This window comes from Gambusia affinis, linkage group LG13 (assembly GCF_019740435.1).
Source record: "Gambusia affinis linkage group LG13, SWU_Gaff_1.0, whole genome shotgun sequence".
NCBI classification, from domain to species: Eukaryota; Metazoa; Chordata; class Actinopteri; order Cyprinodontiformes; family Poeciliidae; genus Gambusia; species Gambusia affinis.
Window position 1 is genome coordinate 7828781 of NC_057880.1, and position 17652 is coordinate 7846432.

The 17652-nt window shown below is 39.4% G+C and overlaps 1 protein-coding gene and 1 long non-coding RNA gene across 3 annotated transcripts in view; one reads left to right on the top strand and one right to left on the bottom strand.

Annotated features, from left to right (window-relative positions):
• Positions 1 to 17652, top strand: part of LOC122842067 — a 28247-nt gene that overhangs the window by 462 nt on the left and 10133 nt on the right. Inside the window, exon 2 of the long non-coding RNA XR_006372471.1 lies at positions 64 to 157. This is a non-coding gene — a long non-coding RNA (uncharacterized LOC122842067). The remainder of the gene's footprint in view (positions 1 to 63; positions 158 to 17652) is intronic.
• Positions 7669 to 17652, bottom strand: part of camkmt (calmodulin-lysine N-methyltransferase) — a 110045-nt gene continuing 100061 nt past the window's right edge. For both annotated transcript variants that reach the window (XM_044135581.1, XM_044135582.1), the window contains one exon: positions 7669 to 10496. In XM_044135581.1, the coding sequence (XP_043991516.1) occupies positions 10398 to 10496 (99 nt within the window). In that variant the 3' untranslated portion in view covers positions 7669 to 10397. The remainder of the gene's footprint in view (positions 10497 to 17652) is intronic.

A 17652-nucleotide genomic window follows, 5' to 3' on the forward strand; every position in this document is an offset into this window, starting at 1 on the left:
TTTCTCTCTTGGTTTACTATGATAAACACATCAAATGTGAATCTTTTACCGTTTCCTCTACAGACGGCGTGTGATTCCGGCAGAATTCCGCCTCCACGCATTTCTCCATTCCTTCTCCTGTAATGAAACACATTATAGTCATCAAGGCCAGCGTCAGGTGAGTATGTGTTTTGTGTTGCGCGCGCATGGGAGGGAGGCGGCGGTAGCTCCCACTCATCCACATCAACTTAAACTCAATGGCTTTCTAAATAAATAAATAAAAAAATAAAAAAAGAGGGGGGAAAAATGCTCTCAGGGACTTTGCTACATTCCACTCGATGAGCACAAACAAACGGATCAAAAAGCCATTCTGAAGGGAGGAGAGGGAGGTGGGGAGGAGAAGCAGAAAAAGCCCTCTTAAAAACAGAGTAAAGAGGAGAGAGTGGGGACAGGAAGCGGGAGAGCCAGCAGACGGGGCTGGAAAAAGAGACTCCGCTACCGATAATGAGCGGATCATTTAAAAAGCCATCCCTAAATTGCCTTGAGGTTAGAGAGAAGAGGGGAAAAGGCTTGAAAGGTTTTCAGAGATTCTGAGCGACGGTCGGAGTGGTGGTGCTGGTGCTGGTGGAGGTGGAGGGAAGGACAAGCTCCGTTCACATGGTTTGAGCTCACGTTTCGTCTGGCACCGCACTGTTGTTCTGGATCATCTCTGAACTGGTAAAGAAAAACAAAAAGTAGATCAAAATTTTTTGAATGAAAAGATAAAAACAGAAGTTGAAAGAAAACATTCAAAAGCAATGCAGAGAGAAATAATCACTGCTCAAAACACTAGAGGTCCAAAATATCGATATTATCGATACCAAGTCAGTATCAACATCAGATCGATGGCTAGCATGATAAGATTGGAACTTTAGTTTCAGATTCCCTCCTGAAATTTTTATTTTATTTTGTAATGCAGTTTCTCAATGCTACGGTAGAAAAAGATTTTTGCTTTCATTTGCTCTCAAATTATCATTTTTGCACTTTATTTACAACACAATGCGCAACATTTGTTTCATTTTTCTACACATTTTTGATTTATTATGCAAGTATGTTGGCAAAGTATTTTGAAGACACCTGTAAATCTGATTTAAATTCTGCCTTAGGTTTTAACAGAACAATTACAATGAAAAATCCCCAAAACATATAAAGGTCAGATGTTTGATAATATATCTTACTTAAATAATGCGTATCAGTATCGGTGCCGGTATTTTAGCCAACTACCAAAAGTTTTTCCTCCCTTATCGGAGAACTTCACATTTGTAAGATTTTACTCCCAGCATTGCATCTCAACAAAAACAAATAATATTTAGCATTGTTTTGCTCTTTCCAGACATTTCAAACCATTGTAACAAATAATAATAATTTAAAAAAAAAATCAATATTTTGACGTAACAAACATCATGACGACTTATGAACAGTTTGACTAGAAAGAAAGAAAGAAAGGTGGTCAAGTTTCATGATTCCAGTTTATTGTGAGAGTTTAACATCACAACAGCAGCCTGGAAGGTCACAAACGCATGATCTGCAATGAGAAACGAAAGTATTTTCAGAACGACTCTTCAGTATGTCTAAAACACAAACTCCAGCTCTTGACGTCAAGTGGGCAAGGAGAGCAAAAAGGTTTTGTGAGTGAAAATTCAGACGTTTGTTCATATTCGCTATGTGTTTAAACCACAAATGACTGAATGAAAATTCAAAATACAGGAGGCTAAGTCATGCAGACTCTTCTTGAACCTGGCTGTAAAAGCCTCTTGGAGAGCTGTTTAGAAGGAAAGTAAGCAAAAGTAAACTTGAGGTAGCAGCAGCTTCAGCAGGAATGGCGGCTGCAGACGATCAACAGGCACAACATGACAGTGCAGCTGGACTGCAGCTGAGCCCTCGGTCACTGGAACAGTGTGTGTGTGGATGCTGGAGCCTACCCCTTTCTTTGTGTTTGTTTTTTATGCATCATGATACATGCGTGTGCCTCCGTGTGGGCAGGTACACCGTGTCACGAGGTGGGCTTTGTTGCTGTGTTTTTGTGGTTGTCGGATGTAGAAACCAGATGATGTGTCACTGATGGGATTCGGCCTCCCGCTGCCTCCTCTGCTTTTCAGCACGAAGAGTAAAGATTTGAAATTAAATCAGTTCAGATTTTTGCGTTTCCTTGCGTTTGCTGTTGTGTTTACCTTGCTGTTTACTGTGTTTGGTGTGACGGAGCAACAGTTGCTTCTATTATCTCTGCAGCTGCAGCGATCAGTTAAACCAACAAGAGTCAGATTCTTCAGGAAAGAAACAAGGTTTTCCAGCCAGCACTTTTAAATTGCAGAAACTTGACACTTTGGGCATTGCATTGTGCTTTTTTTCTGGGGGCTAGAACAAAAAAAAAAAAAAAAAAGCTGGATGTTGTTAAAAGCAACTAAGCTGATAAGATGTAGTCCAACATAGGCTATCATGACTCATCCAGGAAAGAATATTGACGTAGCATTTGTTGAAAGAATTTTAGCTTTTCTATTTGTTGTTGCCACAAATGTTTTTGGAGTTTGTTGCTGTTTTAACACTTTCAAAATTTATGTATCATAAAGTGGCAGCTATTATTTAAATAGTCTGACAAAGCACATCTTACTATTACAAACATCCTTTAAACAGATGGAAGGGTGAAGCTCGGTTTCCTTATTGTCCAAGTCAACCATTTCTTTTTTGGAGTCCTGAAAGTTTCTGTTGTGATTGGAAAATTGAAAGAAAATGGTTTGTTTTAGGCTGAGAATATTCATTCCCTTACAAATGTTAATTGTTTTAAGATCTATACAAAAAATTGTATTGTCACGCAAAATATTAAGTACATACGTGTGTGTGTGTGTGTATATATATATATATATATATATATATATATATATATATATATATATATATATATATATATATATATATATATATATATATATATATATATGATATTGAGTCTTTACGTCACTATGGAGGCCTGGAGACCATCGTTTTAGAGCAAATAAGACCTGGTCAATGTCATCTCAGTCCAAAACAAGAACCAGGCAGGAGGCGTTGTATCTGAATTAGGCCATTATTTTAGGAAGGTGCCTATATGTTACTTTGTACTATCATAAAACTTGTGGGTATCATCACTACGTGTTGTAGCTTTGTAGGGTTGAGCATTATTCTGTGTTGTGAAAACAGAATTTCCTCTGGATGTTTATTAGGGCAAGTTAGTTTGGAACAGGATCGACGAAAAGCATCACTTCAGACGCCAGACTCAAATTCAAATCACCTGGACTCTTTATGTGCCCCTCCTCGTACATGAAAACATTCAACTCCTCCATATGTTTTTAAAACTCCCCCTGTGATTTGGTGCCTTTAAAAAATTACAGCATCTTGGGAGGTAGAAATAACAGTGGAACAAAGCTGTGATATGCAATAATTCACCCACAGTATACACAACGTATCCCAAACACAGGCTTTAGAAAAAGATGTTTTACTTTTATTCAATAAACAAGTGTCCACTTTGTGTTTCAGTGCTACACAGAGTAAGAACATCGACCTTGGCCGTATCTTTGTAGTTTTTTTTTTTTTTTTTTTTTGGAAACTCTTCTCGAAAATACGGCAGCTAGGGAGGTGGAAAGGCTCGGCAATAATTCACAAATTCTGCAACCACAACATATACATTGCATCCCAAACATTGGAGAGCGTGAAAGATGTTTTATTTTTATGACATAAGCCAGGATCCATATGGCTTATATATGGTTTACTTCGGGCACAGTCACCAGAACCGTTGTAGGCTGAAGGTTTTCTCCAACTCACAAACGACAGACAACAAACCTGCACGGTTGAGCTGCTTCAACGCTGAATATGGTTAAAAGCAAATATGGTAAAAATGCTCAGGAGCATGTCTGATCCTTTACCAAAGATATGATAAATAGTGAGAGTTCCTCAAATGTTTTAGGAACAATTAAAACTAATTTAGTTAGATTGTGTTGGTTCCTTTTAATGTTGGGAGCATATTGGGGCTCTGAATGCACCACAGGGGAGTTTGGGTGGAAACAATGTTTGAACTAGACACCGGTGCGCTTAAATCTGGATATGTGCGGGTTTCACTTCATGTTAACTTTGAAAACGGTATGAAATCTACTTTGCTGTTATCCCAAAAGCAGGTAAAGAGTCACTGATACACACAAAACGGGAGGAACACACAATGGCAACACCTAAAAAAAAAAAAAAGAGAAGCAGAAACAAAAATGGATCCAGGGCTGTGATGTGGCCTCCTATGTCGGTTGCATTTTCAGATTATTCTCAACCTCTACATGTTAATTCAAGTCACAAAATAAAACAATGTGAACTATGAAAAAAACTCTTTCTCTCTTTCATCCTGCAGCACTGCTCTGTATCGATCCCCAACTGTTCCAGCTCCTCTCCGACGGCTCTTGCATCAAAGGTTGCTCTGTTAGAATACCTGCAACTTTAACTTAATTGCATAATCCTCATCCTCCACCTCTCGGCGCTCTCTCACTCCCCGTCTCTTTCTTTTTCCTCCCTGTGCTCGCCTTTCTCCCCTGTCCCTTCCCTCTCCATCTTGACACAGTGCACTGAGCCTAATCGTGGATAATTGGGTGGGAGGGGCAGTGGGCCGGTCCTGCCTTTGTGTGCAAAGGGCAAGTGGTCAAGTTAATGGGGCCCTTGTGTCGAGCTGGGAGCACTCTGTCTCTCTTTTTTTCCGTTCGATCATTCTCTCTGCCAGTCAATCTCTGCCTCTCGGTCAACAATTATTTTATTTTATTTTTATTTTACGTCTGAAGCTTTTCCCCGCTGTTTCGACCCAGTTTCCTCTCACTTCCAGCTGTCTTGTGCTTTGCCTTTTTTTTTTTTTACCCCCCCTCCCGGGCGTTCTTGCACCTTTCCTCGTAGCATCTTTCCTCCCTTCTCCAGATCTGCCCCCTCGTCTTTTTCAGCCTTTGTCTTTCTCTCTTTGCCGCCGTCTGTAGCTTTTTCTATCTCTTCTCTCTGCCTCTTCAGCACAATGTTGGGGAGGAGAGAACAGACCTCTTTAAAATATCAAAAGACAGATCAGGAGGCCTCACTGGTTTCCCCCTCCTCCTTGCATGAATTCTCCCTCCCTTCTTCTGACAGATAAACAGAAGAGTGAGCCTGCAGGATTAGCTGCTGTGTACTGCCTCTCCTCCCTCTCTATTTTCCTCCGAAAGAGGGGGATGAAGGGGGCGGTGTTGTTCACCGGCCCTGATATCCGTGTATGCATGCGTGTGTGTGTAATAAGCTTAGCACTGAGGATGCTATTGTGTTTGAAACACACGCCGCAGAAAGTTTAAGTCTGAGGAAAACTTTTTATTACGTTGATCTGTGTTTAACTTACAGAAAGGAAACCTAAAGAGAGAGAGAAAACAAGTACATCACAATAATTTTATATAGATTTGTTGTGCAGATTATGATAAATTGCTTTCCTAATCTTATAAAGTAGTGACAACTTTTTTTACTGAGGCTGATTATCTTGTGTGAAATTAAAAGGAAGAAAGAAAAGTCCAGATTTAGTGAAGAAAATTTTTTTTTTATTCGATCAGAAAAATCATGAACATCCAAATGATTTTCATTACAGCAAAGCAAAAAGCTCATCCTCTTCTCTGAGTCAAATCTATTTGACTTACAAACCCTCCTCACTTCTTTTTTTTTTTTTTTTGTGTCTGTTTGAGGCCTCAAATTCACACAAAATGATAAACAGGACACTGAACTGAGCAGTTGTTGCTCTAATAAAAATGAAATTCTAGATTCAAACGTCTAATTCACACACGTCAGGTATGAGCTGGTCGATCGTTCAGTAAGAGTTTCAATAATAATAAACGAGATATGCATTTTCTAACTAAGTCAAACACTGTTTTTCGTTGTGGCTAAAATTGATGCTGATGCACATGATGAAGAAAACGCAGCTGAGTTTGTTGACAGTGGTCCGGTTCAATCAGTTACATCTATACACAGACTGAAGTTAAAAGGTTGAACTCTTCCGTTGCAGATCAGCCATGCGTTTCTAAGGCATATAAACGTATCCAAGATGGATATTATCGATAGCTTTGCTGCTGCTGTTGCAGCTGTGACGTGAGCTACGGCTAAAGCCAGGCTGCCGCAGATTTCTCGGGGACACGTCGAATAATTCAGTGGCACGGGCGTGGCGACTCAGAGGCGAACTTGTGCAATGTGTCGCACTGCTGCAAAATTGACAAAGTGGAGCGAAAGCTTCCGAACCGGGCAGCTAGGCCCTTCTCAGACACAGTAAAAACACGATTGCTCAGATCGACTGACTCGGACTGGCGGTCCCCACAGTGAGTGAAAAATGTCACGATTCCAAAGCCCACTTAGAGAAACGATTGGACAAGTTCATTTTACTGTAATTAGTCAGATCTCCTACAGAATTAGGACTGCAAGGACCGAGGCCACCCTAAGCTGGACTGATCTCGTGCTACAAAGCAAAATGATTTGCTTTGTAAGTAAGAGCATTTGGTTTAATTATTTAGAAAATAATTAGATATGATATTACTTCTGATTACTAAAAATAGTTTCAGAACTTATTTAATTTTTCTCAAATTTTGTAAAAAATATTTAGCTTTAATTGTGCATTCTTCAGTAATCACAAACACTTTTTTTTATGGTGCCTGCAGCCTGAAATGAATGCAGACAAAAAAAAAATTACGCTGAAAGTTTTCATTTATACTTTTAAACAGTGTTTACTGGCTATAATGCTGATTTGTTTAATACCAAACACTTTAAAGTGACAATAACACTGGTCAAATCATGGTAATCTCGTTGTATTCATCTTTACGTATAGAAGATTATTCAAGAAATGATTATTTTTATGGTTTGGTAACAGTGTGAAAGTTCGTGGGCACAGAGAGTGGTGTGACGTCGCAACCTGAAACATACCACATGCCTGCATGTTGTAAACCTTTGTCAGCTGTTCATGCTGTATTAGACAGTGATGCTGTATCTGTGTACAGTCACAGTGGAGGGAGGGTGTTCATGTTTCACACTCTAAGAAAAGAACAAACCAAAAAACAGCAAATCCCACTGCAAAAACAAAAAAAGTGCGATCGAAAACTTTGACACGTGTTTTTGCAGTGACATTTCAATCATCAAAACAGTGACACCGCTTTTATAATGTCCTTTTTTTTTATTTTTATACTGAGGCTGATTATCTTATGTGAAATGTAAACAGCAGCCACTGGGAAGTCCTACATAGCTTCTTGGCTGTCCTGTAGGTCAATGGATCACAGTGTAATGTTTAAACGTGTCGCTAGCCGCAACACACGCCTTCATACCTGCAGCTTTCCCGATGATGCAATAAACAGGAAGCCAGTCAATCTGTGACAAAAACACCTGAGAACAGTTGGTAGATAAAAATGTGGCGTTTTTTCAATTGAATAAACTGAAGAAGCAAGCATCTGTAAGGTTGTGATTTTAAGATATATATATATATATATATATATATATATATATATATATATATATATATATATATATACATATATATATATATATATATATATATATATATATATATATATATATATATATATATATATATATATATATATATATATATATACATATATATATATATATATATATATATATATATATATATATATAAAACTCAGAATCAACATGGGATTTGGTTCCAGTTTGAGTTTGATACTCCTGATGATTGTTCTCCAGCAACTAAAGTTTCCAGATTTTATGGAAACTTCCGGACATTCAGGCATTCTGCAAAGGCAGCCGCAGGTCATAAAATAGTCACTATGGTAACAGAAGTGTCATGGATGAATCTGACATATTTAACTTATTGCATACTTTGTCCTCTGGAGAAACACTTTATGTATTACTATTTACTTATTTTTTCAAAGGAGCCACGCCAGCAACGTTTATTGCTACCTGGTAAAGACGAGCAAGAAGGCTTCAAATAAATTCACATTATTATTAATTATGTATTTACATCATCTCACAGTGAAAATTGTGAAAAATCGAACCTTTATTTTGAGTAAATCAATTTAGAGTAGACTTTAGATCAGGCCTAAAAAATTCAACCCGACCCGGCTCGAGCCCAGAGGCGTTGTGTCTCAAATTAAACCCAACATATCATTTTAAATCAAATGTTTCTGCTTTTGTTTTTAGACTACTATTTTTTAAGTAAGCAGTGTAACTTCTCCTGTTTTTAGCTTTTGTTTCACGTCTTCCAGCTCCATCTTGTCGTTTGTTGTAACCTCAGCGTGAGTCAAGGGCAGATCGCCTGGGATCTGTTTAATTTACGTGTGATATAAATATGACGTGACCGCATAACTATAGACAGTGAGCAGGATGACAAAGGAGGCTTAATAAGCCTCTAAAACACCAGCAAAACTGTAGCAACCAATGACAGGTCCGGGTCACTGAGTCTCCATGGTAAACTCCTTTTCCTTTTTAGAGTGATGCCAGAAACACAATCTTTTCCATCACACCATGTCAAACGTTAGTATCGTGAGCTTTAACAAAATTCATGCCGATTGGGTCAGAAGTGTTTCGCATTCGCGTTTTACGCAGAAATGCGATCAGACAGAAATGTTATTTCTATTCACCTAGCTTCCACTGTACGGTTTTTGTATCTGCAAGAGACATTAATACTTTTGAGGCACATTTATCTGACGCATTGAGGACCCATGTACACTTGTTTTTCATTAAATAAATACTATAATGCGACAGTTAAATGGCTAAAAACTCCCGAATGGGAATTGCAACATCGTTGTTCATGTAGGCTGTCTGTAGAAAAGCGTGGCGCTCCCTCTGTGACCGTTTCGTAAAACCAACATGGACGATCCAGAAGGGGAACCTTGGCGGTGGTCTGCAACCATGTGACCTCACGCCGTTTGGGTTCAGATGATACATGTGTGAGCCTCTAGCGCTCAATGCTAGTCATGATGGAGGGTCTGTAATGCTATGACGGCCTGCTTTTCTTCCAAATAAATGCTAAGGGAACATTATTCATGGGATTATAAACTTTCTTAAGCAGATAGAAAGAAAAAGTCTGCAAGAGTCTACAGAGTTGGTCTAACAAATGACCTGGTTCCACAGTCATCTCCTTTGAGATTTAAATCCTGCAGAAGGAACCTGAAGAGACTATAGAATAAAAACGTCGAGGATTCCTCTCTCTAAAATATTACAGGAGAAGATGAATCGCTGTTCTATTAGAAAAATCATATTGTACAAAATACATTGAACATTAACTTTGTGTTTTTCACCACTAAAACACTCAAACAGATTTTCAGTCTGAGATAACACTACTTCAATTACACATAATTTTATTTTTTTAAGTCTTTACCAGGAGTGCCAATAAATGTCACTTAAACCAAACCTAAATAGGTTTGGTGCGCTCGCCGGCACGGAATACCGTCATTAGGAAAAGATTGAAAAAAGGCGATATCTAATTCACACACACAATCACAAAAATACATCATTTTCTATTCCACAGTATTGGGTCAATATATACTAGCACAACAGTACTGCGTGAGCTCACACACCTCTTCAAAAATAATGATACTTGACACAATGAGCCAGGTGTGAAGATTCACACATCAGTAAAATCAGAGTAATCAGCTGCGTTTTAGCAACTCAAACTGGAACTGAAGAGGGAAATTACAGACGACGGTTAACAAATTAAGATCAGGCTGTTCCTTTCATCATTATAGCAAACTGTAAAGCAATACCGACAGTGGATTAATAGTGTGTATGCTGGAGATTACTTGTGATAATTGCAGCAAAATTACAGTGGGGAAAAAAAAAAAAAAAGATCATATAAAATCTGTGTCTCCTGCAGCAACCGATGCTCTTTCATTTGAAAGTGCCGTGATGTGTTAATGCACTGCACAACTGTAACGCACACGCAAATGAAGTTCTTTGTACTGACCCCTGACTGGGTTGAATGAGATGTTTTAAGAGAAATTAAAGGTGGAAACTGAGGAAGCTGCCAATTGCTCCGCACTGCGAGTCGAAGCCGGCCTCCACGCTGAGCGCGGGAACACAGTGAGCGACGTTTGTCAACAGTGACTAGTTCAAGCTGGAAAACACTAATGAATACCTGACATGTACAGAAAACTTGTCACGTAATTCACCGTAAGCAGGCGGAATTTCAAATGAATGCATAGGAATCACAGACCCCTCGTAAAGTCGATAAATCCATAACGGACGGCTAAACTTTGTACCTAGCAGACTAACTGCAAGCTGTAACAGCTGAGTGACCGTCTTCTGGAATGAGAGGAGTTGTTTGGAATATGGCTGGAGGTGAAAATAAAAAAAAAAAAGGAAAATGCAAACAGTGTGGAGTGTTTATGTATAGCAAAGAGCTCCCTTATTCTATTTTACTGAGCTTGATTAACAGGTTGAGGTCCTTTGGTCAGGGTGACGAGGAGAGGATAGTGGATGTTTTCATCGTATGCCTGCTTTCCTTCTCTCAGCATCTGAAAAAGGACAAGAAGGGGAAAGAAGTGACTGAACACAACACGGCAGAAATCTTAGCGTGACACTGCACATGTAGGAAAAACACAGCCTGGGGGGGAGAAATAGCATTTTAGCAAAACGTGGAGTGAGTGCAAAAACATAGCCTTCATGAAACATCGTGGACGAGAAAATCTGGAGGTTAAGAACTAAAAACAAGCTTAAGAGAATCCCGTTTAAGATGAATGGTTTGATAAATATTTGCACGTGTCGGTTCTGAGGGTTTTGCTTGACTTTCGGAGAAGAATCACTGTGTTCAATTAGATATTTATTTTTGGCTAAAACTCAAAGTTTTCTGGCACCACAACATGCTGCTCTTCTGCAAGAACATCACCATTAAGGCACAGAGGAGGAAACTTAATGGAATAAAGATCTGGCATAAAGACGGGAAGTGTCTAACTATTCATTTCTTCATAGTTTTCTTGAGAGAAGTCAGACTTTTTTGTAATTGTTTAAAGTCCTCGGTTGTTTTCCAACGTTCCTAAAGGTTTTTCTGTGTTTTTTATTATTTTTTGGTGGACAGTGTGGAGGGGTGGGGGGTACTTTTGAGATTTCACTACATGGCAAAGTAGACAAATGAGGGACAAAAAGAGGAATTGACAGGCCTAGAGTCCAATGTAGTTAAAAAGAAAAAACTGAATCTGAAAGTAATTTTTGCTAGACAGATTGGAAAACCGCCTCCAACACTGACTTTAAAAGCTTTTTTATGTCTGAATTACTAAATTACTTCAGAAATCGTTAAGGATTACTGATCACTGGTTGGTGGGAAAGACAATAGGAAGCAATGAAAATAAATTTAAGTCAAAGTAGTTTAATGTTACCTAAAAGATATTCAGTAAGGTACCAGGTTATATCAGACTTCACATACAGACAAGATTAAATATAATCCTGGGTTAATGAGAGCAAGATTATGACAGTATTAAAGGGGGAAACTGAGACTCTCAAATGAGTTATAGAAATTTTCTGACACATTTTTAAATATGTGCTTTCATCCAGGTATTAGGACAACAATCTAGACAGAAAAAATATTACAATCAATGGGAAAACCCCTGCAGACCTGAATTATGATGTGGAGGTGGTAGAGCTACACACATATTTATAGGTTGTTACCATAACAAAACGTTTTTTATGTGTTACTCTGTGTTAGTATAATTTTAGATATTTTATTTAAGTGTTGCTTTTTTTTTTTATGTGGTTCATTATTGTTTGTTTGACTTAATTGCAAAATTAAGTCAAACAAACAATAATGAATTAAAAGCCTCCTTCTGTCAGCTTTTAAAATTTTGACAAAGTGGACATTGACATTTCTTTGAGAATACGGGGAGCATTCGGGATTGAAATGAGTACCTGAGGTTGTGCTTCAGGTTTTCCCTCGACACTTCTCTCCCTCAGTTCCTGTCACACGTCCTGCAACACCATCACCTGGTGCTGTGAACGTGTGAAATCCTCCCTCCACTCCACAACACTTCACCTCGCTCTCCTTTTCGCTAATTTCTCTCCCGTTAGATAAATACGAACCCACTGCTCGGATCGTCTCCTCCCTCGTTCTTCTTCGTCCCTTTATTTTGTCATTTATTTCGCTAGCAGCCGCCCCTTTATGTATGTCATTTTTGTGTTGCTTTCCGTCCGGGCTGCGGCCGGCGGTCGAACCTCTGACCTCCAGGGAGACGGTAAAACAACTGAGGAAGGAGGGTAGAGCCAGCTGTCTGGGTGTACCGGGGGCAGCTGCCGGTCCTCCTTTGCTGAGTCCACTAAGAGGACTGGAGCCAACGTTGGCCAAAGCAGACGCAGCGTTGAAGGAAGTGGTGGAAGGGGGGATGGAGGGATAAAGAAAGAGGGAGAGGCTGGGGGCCGGGGGGTTGCACCGTGAGGGCTGAGAGCTCACAGAGGTGAAAAGTTTAACAAGCAAAGCTGTTCCTCCTGATCGCAGGCTACCTAATCAGCTTCATGGGTGGCTGGCTAAATCGGCTCTCTACCCGACCTGCCACCTCACCACCACCTCGTCAGCCTCCCTCCCTACTCTTCTCCCCACCCCGCTCCTTTCCAAGGTGCAAGCCATTTATTTTATTGCCACTTTCACCCCAGCCTCCTCTCATTCTGCCTCTACATTTCCCTGCTGCTCCCCCCTTCTTTGTCCTGCTTGTGTGGACTAAAAGAACAAAAAAAAAAGTGAACAAGGTGGAAAAGGATGAAGAAGGAGGAGGAAAGAGGTGGAGACAAGGGGAGGGATGGATAAACTGGGTGTCTGGGGTGTCTCTCAGCAGGATTAGGAAACGGAGAATAAGGGATGGAAAGATGGGAAGAGGAAGGGATAGAAGGACAGGCTTGAATAAACCAAGAAGTGGGTCGTGATGTAGGAAATGGGAAGATAGAGAGGAGCCGAGGGAGGGAGGGACAGGGGAGAAAGGTGAAGGGAGAGGGTCGAGGAAGACATGTTGGCGAAATGGACGATGAGGAAGAGGGTCCTCTGGCAGCTGATGGGGAGAGAAAAACATGGAGGCAGAGAAAAGGAAAGCAGAGAACACAGACACAGTGGGGATACTACTTATGCATGTGAGAGACAGCGATGTAAACGTGTGTGTGCGTGTGTGTCGGTTTGGGAAAAATTAAAATTCATGACTCTCTTCACAACCATTTGAGTAACAAGATTAAGATGGCGGTTTAGAAAATAGTGCTGGCATTATCAGGCTGCTTGCAGTCCCTCCAGCTGCTTGCCTCTCTATTCCACAACAGTGGGGATAAGAGGATAACGTGCCGGCCCTGTCTGCCCGTCCCACCACATGTCTCACAGTCACAATCCAACACACACACACACCCAGACCTTAAGACACACTCCCTCCGCACATTGGTCCGCCTGCTTGCCTGCTGTAGGAAGTCCTGAGAGAGTTTGTGTTGCATGGTGAAAATGTGTGTGTTTGTGAAATTGCTGAGTGAAGAAGGTTTGACAAGAACAGCTAAAACACCCACACACTGTTCCCAACACAAACGAAAGCTATATGACTTTTTAGTCTCGCCTTTCCAGTCATCAGAGCTAAGAACTGATAAAATTATTTCACAAAAAAAGAAGGACATATAAATTAAAAGATAATTTATATTATTCAACAACTAATTATGATTATTAAGAAAAACTGTAAGTTTTTCTTTGTCAGACCAACCCATGGGCCATCGTAAACAAACTTATAAATATCTAAGTTTGTTTAAAATAAAAGACAATAAATGCCAGCTCTGCCACATTTGAATCACTGCTACAAAAACAATGAAACTGTGACTCAAATATTGAAGCAATTGCCCAACAATAACATAGCATAATTTCACAGCATGTTATCATGACGCTTTACTCACGTCAGCATGCTAGGGGCTTGAAACTGAACCTTATTTAATTTGACGTCAAGTAAGCAGCATCTGAACACCTGGGAGAAGTCGTAGAGCATTTCAATTTCATCTCCGGAGAGATGACAATTTGTCTTTCAATGTCAAAAAATACAGCAACATCGGCACTAAAACAAGTCACAACATACATCAATGAATGTGACAAGACTCATTACACAAACTTCTCTTATTTTAATGATTTCTAAAACTGAAATCTTTGGACACTAACTTTTTTATTTTGTGTGAAACGAAGACAAATTAGGTTAATATAACTTCTGATTACATAGTTATATAATGAGCCTCCAGGTGTGTTCCCAAAGCAATGAGACCACGCAGCTGTTTCGCTGTAAAATGTCTGCTGCACTGAAGCAACAGATTACTGATTTTCTTCACTGGCATTTTTTTTTCTCATTTTCCCCAAAATGCAGTAAAATGACAAAATATACTTTATTTAGAAAAGTTACACACAGTGGAAAATGTTATTTTCTTTTCAAATAAACATGTTCAAAATGTGTTTTAAAGCCATTGCAGCGCCATAGAGAATGTCTCCATTTCCGATACACAACTTCTTAGCAAAAATAAGACAATCTCCTTTAACAAGGGACGACATCTTAAAATGTCATCCAAAGCAGCGTAAACAGATAACATTTTCAAAAGTATGGCCGATCAGAAATTGACCACGTCCCTATTATTGATTTGAGAAAACAAAAAAAAACCAAATGCATAGAGTTTGACTAACGTAAACTTGGTACAAAGTACACCATATGTTTATCTTAAGAAACATTGCTTCCTGTGTAAATAAAAACTAAAGTCCATTCAAAATATTTAACTCCTGGATTTATCTGTAAAACAGAGAAACCATCAAAACCAGGATTAACTAAAATATCAGTATTTTTTATGTTGCCTCTTTTACTTTTGATGTACAAACTACCCCAACCAAATTTGTGGAACTTTTCTGAGCATTTCCTTTGATCTATAAATCTGATTTTGATGTTTTTATCCATAAAAATGCCCCTAAAACAACATTTTAAAGAGGCGAAAAACTCGACAGCGAAGAAAAAATACTTCCTGAAAGAATTCAATGTGAAATGTAAGAATCCTGCCTTGAATGTTTCATGTCACTGAAAACCCCAGAGTTTGGTTTGCTGTCAACTATGATATGCGTTTTTGTTTTTTTTGTTGTTGTTTTTTTTTCTTTTCCAGACTAGATTTCTGTCCCGGAAAAAAAAAAAAAAAACACAACACAAAAAAAAAAAAAAAAGATAATCTGCTGTGCAAATGAGCAGCAGCTGCTCATTGGGATGGGTGCACGCGCGAGTGTGTGCACAGACGTGGTGGTGTATGTTTCCCAGTGATATCATCTTGTGGTTTGTGTTTGTGTATAATGTCAAGCCAACATGCTGTCTGAGGGATGTCTGGTCTGTGTAGTGTCGTGATACAGCTTTAGTCTTCTATGCTCACAGTGTGTGCTGGTGTGAGGTTTGGTGTCTAGAGTGGTCAGTCAGGCACCTTTTGCACACTCACACACAAACACACACACACAGGTTGCGGTTCTTTCAGAGTGTTCATCAGAAGATAGGAGGCTTAATCATCTTTAGATGTGGTGGTGGGGGGGGGGGGGCACTTCAGCGTATCCTGATATCCACACAGCACTGTGTGCAGGTGCAACTTTTTGCTTTTCACACAGAAGATGCACAAAAATATTCAATTTCAAAATTTAAATGCAATGTTCCCACAACTCAGCTTGGTTTAATGCAATAAATTTAAAAAAATTAAATATAATAAATCCCCTCGTCCTGGCATTTTGTCTCACCTACTCAAATCTTTGGACCTATCAATGTTCTTCAAATTGAGTCTATCAGGGATGATAAAAGGCAGTGGAGACATCAGGTATACCGAGAAGCATGTTTCAGCAACAGTTTAATGTTTTTCTTTTTTTTTCTTTTTTAGTACTCTTTTGCCAAACTCCATTAACCCTACATCTTCAAAGTTTGCTTTAAAATTTAGACGTCACACAAAACAGCAAATGGAGATTGTTTCACACAGAACCAAAACTAAATGTTTTGCTTTTGAAAACCCACCAGTTGGGATCTATAGCTGAAATATGAAACGCTGCACACATAAAGTACATTGATTGTCTAGTTACGCGCAGATCGGGTGCGGTGTCCATCACTTATAAACGCAGAAACTAAAACTGTCGGCCAAATGATAAAATGACAGCTACAGGGATTCATTATAACTGACTGTTTAATTTTTGCAAAATGTTTTTAGTAACGTCAAATGAGTGCAGGTGAAAAATAAGCTAATGAGGGTCAGCATATAAAATCACAAAACTGACAAAAGTACTAAGCCACAGGATATTTGTTGGATTTTTTTTTTACATTATATTGGAGAAGTATAGCGCAATTCTGCAAATTAAATTACTCAATGTATGAATAAAATATTGACTGTGATCCAGTCCTAAGGCCTGCAGGAAGGGAATATTTTGGACCTTAAAATGTGTGAGGTGTTTCCAGAACATCTAAAGTTGGCGAGGTAAAGAAGAACAGTAAATAGAGGGGAGAAAGGGAGAGATTTTCCTCGCTGAGGTTTAAGCCACTTTAACAGCCACTTTAATGGCCGGCCTGTCCAATTCTCGCACCAGTGTAGGTGAACGCGTTCGCCAATTTAGTCCACTCCTCGCTGTCCTGTTCTTCTGTGGCAGTGTGTGTAATGGAGTTAACAGCTGGACACCACTTCTTTTAACTCGGCCTACTCATGGGCTTTCTGCAGCTCCTTTATCTTTGTTGCTCTCTTTTTCTCCCCTTCCATCTTCGATTCTCACGGTGACCAGTTTAGGCAGCTTGATTTTCCTCCGGGCTAAGCGTCTCAAAAAGGTGCACCTTGCTCGGCCTGAACTGTTCCTGGTTCCTCTGTCAAGTAGCGGTGGCTTTTGTTCCTTTACTGTCTGTCAAGGTTGGGTTTTAAAGGAGATTAAAAGAAAACTCTCTGGCTTTGGGTGTAATCTTGAGGCTTCTTCTTGTTTCTGATAAGTCCAGAATCCTAGAGGGGAAACATCTTGAGCTTCTTTACAGAAAGAACATTAAGTTGCAAACCTGGACAATATGTATAAGGAAGATAATTACCTTAAAAGCAAAACGTCTAACATCTGTTTTTCCTTCATCAATCTTAACAGTGCTCACCATGTTTTATGGGATCCTCTGGTAAAGATGTGCAAAAAGCCTGTTGCAGAAGCATAATCGCACACCAAACCAATTTACTTCAGTTCTCTAACATTAAGGACGGTAGATTTCTCTCTTAGCGTCTTCCTGAATGTGGTGCTATCAACATAAGTCCAGGTCCAATCCCTTACTTATCATGGTCCCAGTTATTTCTTGTACTTAAACTGTAACTTTGGCTACATATCTATCAGCAGGTTTGTGTGAAGAGAAATGTCCTCACAGACCTTTCCTAACTTTGAAAAGTCACCGCACACTTGCCGGCCTTGGTGCATTGACATGTTCTCCTGTTTAGCTAAAGTCAACTTAGAAATGAGTGGCTCAGTATGTGTTGACTCTGTTGACCCAAAGCCTGAACGACCTGTCTTACTGAGGAAGAGAGTAATGCACGTAGAACATCATGTTCATTCTTCGGTGGTCATTCTTTTGCAGTTATACTTGGTGTTGGCCACAGTTTTCATGAATACATTTCATAATTCCAGAACAAATTTCTTCCAGACTATTTGTTCAGGGGAAAGCAGGGAGGAAATAT